This window comes from Geospiza fortis, unplaced genomic scaffold (assembly GCF_000277835.1).
Source record: "Geospiza fortis unplaced genomic scaffold, GeoFor_1.0 scaffold1, whole genome shotgun sequence".
NCBI classification, from domain to species: domain Eukaryota; kingdom Metazoa; phylum Chordata; class Aves; order Passeriformes; family Thraupidae; genus Geospiza; species Geospiza fortis.
The window spans coordinates 2,194,468-2,205,311 of NW_005054320.1; the positions used below are offsets into that span (position 1 = coordinate 2,194,468).

The window sequence follows — 10,844 nt, forward strand, 5'->3', positions numbered from 1 at the left end:
TAACATGTATACATTTAAACAAGTAAGGTTCTTCTAAACCGAAGGACATAAATCTGTCAAACTGGACCAATGTGCTAAAAGTCTGCCTGCTATAGTTGAAGACCACAAAGAAATACTTTACATTCCCACGTTACTTTTCCACATAAAAATTTCTTTACATTGGATTTCCAAACACTAATGTCTTGGAACACAAATGTTCAAGACATTGGAACGTTTATGTTCATTTTCAGTTTGTAGAAGCCTGGCACAGGAGCACACTGGCTAAAGACATTTCAAAAAGACAAATGCTTCAACAAACACAGCAATAAGGAGATGCACATGCTTAGACTAATATCACAGGCTCTGAGGGTCAATGTACATCTGCAAAACAATTCATGATGAAATATAATTTAATCTTTCACAGGGAGTACTGGAGTACTAGATTGACACTGGTAAAACCACTATTACCATCAGGTCTGTAATAAAGCATCAGAAAAATTTAGAAACAAGTACCTTACTGTCTAGTGTAATCTCCTTAACTGCCTCTGTTGCACCCACTATACCTGTAAATTGAACAGGAAGTTTGTGTTAAAAAAAGCTTCGTTCTTGGTTAGAGAACAGCATAGAAAGAGTTTGCAAGGATTTCAAACGCAGTGTCTCATCATTCCAAGTCACATCTCAACAACATTGATACGTGAGAGGCTGTTCATTTGGTACTGGACATCCCTAAGCAAACCATACCAGTAACACAGAGCGCCACAGCACAGATGCGCCACGTCTTAAAAAATCTGTGATAGAACTCTGTGAATTTGGACTTCTATTTTAAGGTATTTTTGCACAAAAGTGAATTCAGGAGAGGCACTCACATCACAGCAATGAAACTCAGCTTCATTAAAAAGGCAGGCACTTATGAGTATTTCTGAGCTTCCTGAAAGCAATGACAAAGCAAAATGTAGCACAACACTCAATGCTTTTAGCTGAGGAGAAGTGATGGTATAAAACCACCCCAAATCATAGAAGAGATCCAATCCCTAATTGGAAGAGGTCCAATCTTGAGATCCTCCCCCTAATAAGCCTTCTAATTCTTACTACAGTTCTCACACAGTACCTTTTGGGATAACGCCAAGATTCTGCTTTAACAGAGTATATTTATCTGATTAACTTTTCAGCTGTGGAAACAGATTTTATCTCATTTGACAGCATTTAGAGACCTGGCAAGGTTTAGCCAGGGTGTTACAGCTGTGCTGTACTGCATGGTGCCCAAACCAGTCAACTCTAAAAGGAAAAACCTGGCAAGGAGTCTATTCACAGCAGGGATAGATACTGCACTCTTAATTCAAGGACATGACTAAGCTATTTCAAATTATTTCTTTGGTGTGGAGGCATTAAATTATGAACTATGGTACCTTTAAGAATTGCCAGTGATGAAAAATATATGTCTACAGAAAAAAAGGCATCATCTCCAATGCTTTATCTCCCCACCCTGGCAAACTACTTAGAGAACTTTCTCCACATTACAGCAAAAAAATTTACACCAAAGAAAGCAAAAACTTAGAGGAGAACTTTTGGAAATGGTGGAGAAAACATCATTGAAGGACAGAATTTTATTAACACATCATGAAACAGATTAAAACTAATATAATTGCCAATTAGAAAAAAAACAAGTATTTTTAAGAAACTGTACTAGAAAAGCCAACGAGATAGATTCACATAATCAGTATTTTTTAGACCTCTTTATAAACACAAGCTCATTTAAGGGCTTATTGTAAAATAGGATCATCTCCCACTCTCATCTCTGAACTTAACATCTTTCTTTTTAGTACAGCATCCACAATTTAAACTAACATCATCTTCACAGGATTTCCTTACTAAGGAATGAGTCACTACACAGCCCATATTTTAAAATAATTTCCTAGAACTTTAGTGCCATCATCTCTGAAAAGGAGCCTGTTTCAAGCATATACAGCCACACAGTGAAACACTGTGTACCAATCAGGTGGGTAGCTGATAATGTAACTTTATTTCCTCTAGACTACATACTGTATTAGACATGTATTTAAAAAAGATTTTACTAAGAGTGGAAACTGAAAATCAGATTGCCAAATGCAAAGCCTGCAGCAAGACCTTGAATACCTGCATTGTGAAAAGTGTCTACCCATCCCCCATCACCATCATCTTCTTCTATAATTGCTTCCTGCTCGTCTGAATACTCCATCTGCTTACACCTTTTATAGCACGGCACTACAAAAAATGACAAAACAAAAAGAATGCAGTCAGTCATTGTTATACAAAACCAGACTGGAGCATGATATTGTCCTACAAGGCCTTCTAAAATGTGGCAATCTTTCATATATCCCCATTTAAGGAATCCTAAGGCTGTATTTCAAATGCAAAAGTATGAACTTCCAAAAATATGTTGATATGCTGTCCCACATATTTTACTTAATGTAAAATGCAATGATTGCTGTAGCCTTAGAAGTTCATCTTTCTATTAAGTATTAGAGCAGTTTCATCCAATCTCTTAAGGATTAAAATAGAATTAATTTCTCATTTGCTAACAACTGGAAAGAACCTGTAAGTTTTCTTCATACTGGTAAACAGCTAAGGACAACTTTGCCCGGATTTTCATGAGTTTTCCAAACTCATTTAGGCTATAGAATTGTGCTAAAAGTTTGCAGCAGCTACTTAAGCAATACATTAGGTACATCTAATTATAATTTAACATCTAGAAGTTTAGAAAGTCAGAATTCATGTAATATTACGAATAACTTCTGTCATGTGCATTACAGAGCCATTTAAATAGAGATTTAGATAACGTTTTCAGAAAATAGTCAAAGACTGAATATCTGATCTAGGCAAAGCAGGCATTTTCCAATAGTGTAAACAAGCACTATGCAGAAAATCCTCCTTCCTTTTCTATTAACATGGAGAAAAATAGATCTGCTGCATGAAGTGCAGCATTTGAAAACTGCTCTTTAACCTTTCAGAAAGGGATAAAAAGAGGTGTGAAAGTCAAAGTGAAGTAATCCAAAGACTTCTAAAATGAGATTTGTAGGATGGTTCCCAGTCTCAACTACAGCCCACAACTTTTACTCCGGTGGGAGGCCAGTGTGACACCAGCAGCAGGAAGCACATTATTTTGGAATGTGATCTAGAGGATCAGAGCAACAAGGAACCTCACTAGTGGCAGGAAAAGAAACAAAGCAGATCAGCTGGCTATCAAACCATGAGGTCCCTGTCAGGAGAATGTCCAATGCTGCTTTGTAATTTTCACATGATAGTGCACTGCAAGACTCCAAAAGCCAGCAAGGAAAATCGAAGTATATAATACAATCCTCTGCGGGCAAAAATTTCCTCAGGCTTTCTTAGTGCTAATGCTTCATCAAATAGCTTTGCCACATTTTCATACAAAATCCAAAAGATTTCCCCACAGTTGTGCCAAAATGTTATCCTTCTTATGCATTAAAAAGTCATCACCACATGTACTACATAAACACAACTATGAAGCTGGAAAAAATTAATTCAAGATTGTATTTATATGATTCTAATTGACAAGGGCATTGACTACATACTTGAATTAGAAGTATCAGTGTCACTATGAAAAATATTATGAGAACTCTTTAATAGCCTGAGTTTTCAAAGGAATGAGGAAAATAAACATATCTTCATTTTAGTCACCAAACATGAGTTGAAGCAAAGACAGACAAAGAGGCTAATAATGTTTAAAGTTCATTTATACTTCATCAAGGCAAGCTTTATGGCTCATATAAAGCTCTACTATAAAGTGGTCTAAGAAAAAGCACTAAGGAGTGCAGGAAAAACTTCTTCAATATTGCAAAGCCAGAGCATCCAAAGTGTGAGGTATTTGCTTCCCCTATCAATACAATTGGTAGAGCTGACAGCACAGTCAACCATACTGTCAATTCTAAGAACACTTATATTTAAATTTCAGGCTTACCATTTTTAGTTACCAGAAACTGTTTGTCTGTTGGCAGATAAGCTTTGACTTTAAGTTCTTCTCCTGAAGCCCTGTAAAATGAAGTGTACAATTTGAGAATTTGATAACTGCAAACAAAAGAACCCTTCTATTTTCACGTTGTGTCAGGAACATTTTATTTAATCGTCATGACCTATTCTCAGAATTGGTTTGTTATGACTTTACTCTTCCCTACATACATTTGGTATGGTGTTAGAAAGCTTGGCCACCCCAACTGTTCCGAGATCAAAACCATTTTATGCCTCAAAAACTTTCACCTTGAGATGGCCAAGCAAAGAATAATCTATTCTACGTACAATTTTCTAGGATCAGCATCAACCAAGTAGCAAACATCTGAAGAAAGCAGCTTCAGAAAAGCAAGAAATAGACATCTATAAATACAAAATCTGTCCATTGTCACTAGTGCTTAACTACTCTTAATTTCACATTACTCAAGCATTTGCCTTCACCTTTAGTGGTTTTTGGTTTGAAATAAGAGTAACATTCTAAATAGCCCATTCCAAACTGCTGCCAGACTCAACATCATGTTTTCTCTGAAGGAGGTGGCAAAGGGGTAATTTTTCCTTCTGCAATTCGAGGCTCAGTACAGAGCCTAGACTCTGATGACACCAACTGCACAAACAATGCTCATTTAGGAGCAGTTTCATAATGCAGGACATCAGTAAAACATAAGGAAGCACCTTATCTGCACCCTTACTGTGCACTAAACAGAAGACATTTCTAAGGGCAAACACTGCACAAAGTGAACTGCTGTGGGCTAACTTGAATACATTTATTAGCAAATGCTTGTCAAAATACACCATTTACAGCTACTGCCTGGCAATTCCAGTTGCACAGGGCCTTTGCTTTTTCAATCACCAAGACAAACCTAGAGAGACATGCTGCTACTGCAGCTAAGCACTAAAAGCATTCACAGTATATAACAGATTATTTCCCCTAAAACCTTAGAAAAACAAACAAATAATCCCCAAGCAAATCCTCATCTCAACTACTGCTCTACAGCAACTAGTAAGCTCTATAGAGCCATCATAAAAGTCTTACTGGAAAAGTACACTTACTGCTCTGACAACTGTATTACTAAATCCAATGGAAACACACCAAAGCATAGGTAAGGAATGCTAGCTTTCTACAATTCTTTGAATTTTCCTTACCATTGCCAAGTAGGACAGTGGTGAACTAAGTGGTCTCCAGCTGCAACAAACTGTTAAGGCAGGAAAAAATATTACTGTTACATATGGCCAAAGGCAACAATCTCAATTTTTTTTCAGCATTAGTATTTCAGTTCCACATTCCTTTGACCAATTAACTGCATAATTAACAAATGTTTCAATCAGAATGATTCTTTATTTTAACCCCGTATCTCAGCTACCCATGAAAAAGCAAAGATTAAATCAACTTCACCTGAAATGCTTAGTAAGCACCAAAGCAAATACAGTGTTTCAAAAGCTGTGATACTACCTGCCAGTCTAGTAAGAACCAAAATAGTATCTGGACCTAGTAAGACTGTTTACTTTGTAATAAAGAAATTATTTTTATTTGCCCCTATTCAAACTTTTGCAAAGATAAAAAAGAGCTTAATGTAAAAAAAAAAAGTTTCTTTCCTTGTTCAAAACAATCTTGCAGTAAGCAAAGTGAGACCATCAATCCACTGAATCAGTGAGAGAACTGCAACAAAGAAATAAATAGCACAGATTTTCTATAATGACCATCACTATAATAGCTGATCGCCGATGTAAACTAAAAATAGATTACCACTTACTTAGCACACTAAAAATCTTATCAGTAACTTTGTTCTGAATAAATAGTTTTTAAAAATATTCCCTCTGCTTGTTCTTAGTATCAAAGATGAAGCCTTTTATAAAATTGCATTACTATTTCAAAGCGATACTGTCACGTTGAACTTGCCAGCAATGTCATGCTAGACTTGTGCACAAACTCAAAATTCATGCAGCAAAGCCTAGCCCTCTGGGCTTGTCTTTGTAAACATAAATTGAGGAAGGCAACCTTGCACTCAAGTGATTTTTGTGGGCTTTGCAGCAGTCCCTTTGGAATATGAGGTGCACAGCTATTGCTACAGGTGCTCTCTTGTCTTGAAGTGCCAGTTTATACAACCACCCTCCCCAGCTGCCCAGGAGCTGCTGCAGTGTGACGTAACAGGCTTGCAGCAGGTCACGGCCATTTCCTCACCGCGTCCTCCAAAGGGAGGCGGATCAGCACAGCAGAAAACACCACAGTGCACTCTGCACACGGATTAACAAGCTTAATCTCCGCAAAAGTGCTTCCCTTTCATCTATTTTCAACAGAAACCTCTAGCAAAACTGAATCCTTTAAAAAAAACCCAGCAAACTCTCCCAATACACACGACACGGAAATTTTAAAACTCATTATCTCTTACATAGTAAACATAAATGAAACTCCAGAATTATTTCAAATTCTCTGTTCAAGGAATTGGAACTCTGTTTGTGACAGCAGTGTTGAGATATATTACCAAAGATGAAAAATCAGTGTAGTTTGTGGGTCTAACACTTACATAGCCCTAAAACAGCATTTGAAATTTCATCTACATTTTTTCACCTTAGGCAGAAAAATTGTCTCGTTGGTTTCACTTTCTATTTCTCAAGCGCTGATGCTACCTCATATCTGATCCAGTACTGCAAAGTGGAAGGAGATCAATTTTAGGAGATCTTATTTCTAGCCCTGAAGAGAATGATTTTAACAATTTCCCTGTATTCACACAATTAAAACAGGTGTCATCTTTTGGAGGTATTAACTAGTAAGAACTCATGACGGGCAAGAATTTTTTGAAAATAAATCAAGTGCACAGATAAGTGAAAAAAGGGAGTAGGTGTTGAGTTTGATTAATGAGTCATCTTTAGCCTTAATTTATTCATCCTCAGAGGCAAGCCACAGGAACCCCACAAAAATCTATACACCAGTTAGTGTCTTCAGACTAAAATACAGCTTAAATTACTCGAGAAATCCAAACTCATTCAGTAACCATTCCTATATAAAGACTGTCAAAGGGACAATCAGCAGGTCCATGCTTCAGCCTCATCTAAATTTACCAAAAAATTTAATCTTCCTATATAACTGGTTCCCTTGACTATTGTTTTGAAGGATCCAATTTATTCATCCCAGCAGCATCTAACTTGACACAGAGAACATGGACTATTCACATTCCTAGTGGTGTTTAAAGCCTGAAAACTGTTTAATGTAATACAGTGTGATTCTTGCTATGTTCTATAGAAGGTACCTTTTCTTAAAATACTACTGCAAATTCCTCTCCCATAAACCACAAAGGGATTAAGTATTGGTAGAACATTTGTCCAGACTTTCTCTGTTATTCTAGCTTATATACAATAAAGACTACGCATTATTGTTTAACATATATGAATATTTATAAACATACATACATACAGTTATCAGAACAAAACACCGTGTTGCTAAGCCTATTTTTCTGTGTGGTACTTCTGTGTCAGAGGAAGAGAATGGGTGTTTGCTTGCAGGGCAACACAGTAGAAAAATACAGGCACCAATATTAGGAAAAATACTTCTGTCCACATTATCTACCTGCATCAGTCATCATTTGTTCCGCTTTTTTTCCACCTCATCTTTACGATTTTTTATTTTTTCATTTTTCTTTCATTCTACCTAACAGTCTTGACACTGTTTTATTAGAACTCTGTAAAGACAAAGTATTTGCAGATCAATAGCACTTCAATATGAGAAAAAGCGTCAGGGAGAAATTAAAATAGCTCAACACAGACAGTGTTCTTACTGTTCCAGGAAAAAATCCTGTTTGTTGCTCTTTGCAACTTTTAGAGTTCTTAAAAAATACAACTTCTTGGCAGCAATTCAAAATACAACCTGCCTAAAACAGCCTATAGAGAAGAAGAGAGAAAAATAATAATCATTGGATATACAGTGTGGAGAAATATACGAAATGATCTTCACAGAGCCTTGGAAAAAACAGAGGTAAGCAAAGACTGTTCCAAAGATAAAAGCTCCCCTTCAAGTTCCTCAGAAGAAAGATTTTAAAAACCAATATATTCCCTCTTCAGTCCTGAACTCCCATGACAAATGGAGCTGTTGACCCAGCTTATTTACAATCTTTTCACAGCATAATAGAGGAAAGAAGCATCTCACATTCAGATGCCTAATGCGATCTCAGGAAAAATTATGTTTATCTACTTCAATCCGTAGAGTAAAAAAGGCTACTTAGAAATTTCACTTTATGGAAATTGTTTCAAGAAGCAATAATTGGCAAAGACATGATCTGTTTAACATGGTCGTTTTGCATTAAAAAAATGCATCATTACTTTCAAAATAAATTTAAGTTTCTATATACTTACTTCTTCAGGTGTGATTACTCCAGTTTCTTTGAACTTGGACTCCTGCAAGAGAAAAGTTTAGAAATTTTGAGAACTACTGACAAATCAACACAATCCACTTTACTGGAAAGACAAACACCTTCTCTACTCTCATTTTGCAATTAGTTCTGTCCAGAGATCCAAGAATCAGCGTGGAGGCAACCTCTGCCACAACTGACAGGAAACTTACATTAGAATATAAGGAAGTAAGGCTCCCCAAAATTACTTGTTGCAAAATATGAGGTATTATGAAAAATTATCACCTATACAAAATAATTGTTTTTGCTACTGCCAATTATAGAAACAAGGAAGAAAAGATGACTGGCACTCAGTAGTACATTTGCCAGTAAGAAACAGAAAATCAGTTGGAATTGGTGATCTGGACTGTTAAGGACTCCAGAGTTGTAGGCATTGAACAGCATTGCAACGCATCACTATGAGGCTTTGCAGTTAAGTAAAGTCACGAATGAAGGACCAAACCAACTTTTCTCTGGGGTAGGAAAAGTTAAATACAAAGATTTAGTAATATACTCTCTTTTAATACCCATTTCTGTGCTTTTATCATGCACCCCATGGAAACAGCTTCCGTTTTTGCATATTGTTGTAGGGAGTTCTGTTGATGCAAGAATAGATGAATAGATGGTGAGCAGACACCAGACTTATTCTGCGTAAGAGAAATTAAGTACTTTAGCATTAAAGGCAACATTTATGAAGCTTAAGGATAACCCATCTTGTGTCATATTCAAATTTAGACGAAGTGTATTATGTTTTGACTTCTGGTAATTTGTTTCTTCAGAAAAAGCTCAAGTACCAAGGTATCCTACTGTTCCCCAGCATTAGAGCTATTCAAAACCGGCTTTTGACAGAGAATGCAATTTCAACCATGGCACAGCTGACTTCTTGCTCTAAGGAACCTATTTTTTCCCCCTATCTAGACTAAAAGCATCAACTGAATATGTCTTGCTCCCAGCCACAACTTCACCATATTCAACCAGCCGGAAAACATTGAACAAAAGCAGTCCCAGCTAAACTTGGTTATTTGCATTCCTTCACCCAGTGTATGCTATCACCTGTGCTACAGAAAATGAAAGGAGCACACCTGTTTCATATGTACTGATTACTGCCTTTCTACCTCAATTCTAAGGAAGAAATGCTTAAGAACAAGACAAAGATAAGGAAAACAGCAGCTCTACAAACATTAGTATATGCTAGGTGACTGAAACCAAAGTAATTTCAAGCGCTATAAAACTCAGAATCCTCAATAACACATTGAGCAACACCACAGTGGAGACAACTTACGGGTTCTCCTCAAAATGAACCATAAGCAGTAGGGAACATGCACAAACTTGTGTCTCTGGAATTACAGAAAGGAAACATGTAAAATATCCATCCTCTGTTCCCTGAGGGTAAATACCTCATTTTTCTGTGTAAGTAAACTCTTCAATTGTGAGAGACACAGGTCTAGTTTCTTTCAAAAATTACCAAGTTGGAGCATTATTTCCCCCTTGTAAAGGGAACTTATACACATGATATCAACACCTTCCATTTCTGGAAGCTTCTACTCCTGCCTTTTCCCAGTAATCCATCTGGACACAAGAATTCATCCACTATTACATCAGCTGTGCAACAACAACTGTACTACTGAACAACTCACTTCACCTTCCCTCGGCACAACTTCACTGCAACCCATAACATTTCACATTGGTGGGCAACTCTAGGACCAGGCAAGACTATGCCAAACACCACAGAGGGACAAGTTCAATTAATAACTGACTGCCCCTGCTATCTACCCAGAGAAGTAAGGTGCAGGGTGCAAAGCACATAAAAGGTCAAACCACAAAGCCACAGGCAGAGATACTTGTCGTAAACAAGTGTTTTTTTCAAAAGCATGCAGAAGCACCAAAATCAGTAATGAAAAAACTGCTGCCACTTGTATACAGATTTGGGGTTTATATAAGAAATTGTTTGCAAATAAGAGTCAGAGAATGGGATGTAGTCTCACAACAGCAGAAAACCATAATTTGTTTCTAGCTAAATATGCAGTGACAGGACCTATAACAGATGTGCTGCCTACTTTTATAATGACCCAATGGCACATTTCTGCTATTCTCAGCTACTTTGGTGGACACAGATTTGTATATTAATACTGCAATTCTAACACACGAATAAGCTGGCTATGTAAAACCTGCTCACACAACAAAGGTGTGGCTAATTTTGTTGTTTTAATTTGGGTTTTTTTATGTCAGCTGAAAAAGTTGCTCTTTACCCAAAATAACCATTGCAACGCAATTCCTAAAACCAGGCTCAAGCCTGTCTGTACGCTCGAATTTCAATTCCTGGACACACAACCACGTAAAACTTTCGTGACTTTTACAGAAAACGGCAACACATTTAAGTCATTCCTTGAGAAGCAGGAGCAGCAACACCTGTTCTTCGAGAGGCCCGCCCCTCCCAGATGGATGCTCCCCCCCCTGCGGGATGTGAGAGCCCGCCGAGAT

At 37.2% G+C, this 10,844-nt stretch overlaps 1 protein-coding gene across 1 annotated transcript in view; it reads right to left on the minus strand.

The window, feature by feature from the left end:
* The window catches only part of ATG3 (autophagy related 3), a 21,040-nt gene extending 11,372 nt beyond the window's left edge, over nucleotides 1–9,668 (minus strand). Inside the window, 6 exon segments of the mRNA XM_014306825.2 lie at nucleotides 493–542; nucleotides 2,113–2,220; nucleotides 3,938–4,008; nucleotides 5,128–5,177; nucleotides 8,329–8,401; nucleotides 9,646–9,668. Coding sequence (XP_014162300.1) covers nucleotides 493–542; nucleotides 2,113–2,220; nucleotides 3,938–4,008; nucleotides 5,128–5,177; nucleotides 8,329–8,401; nucleotides 9,646–9,668 — 375 coding nt within the window.
* Between the last annotated feature and the right edge of the window lie 1,176 nt (nucleotides 9,669–10,844).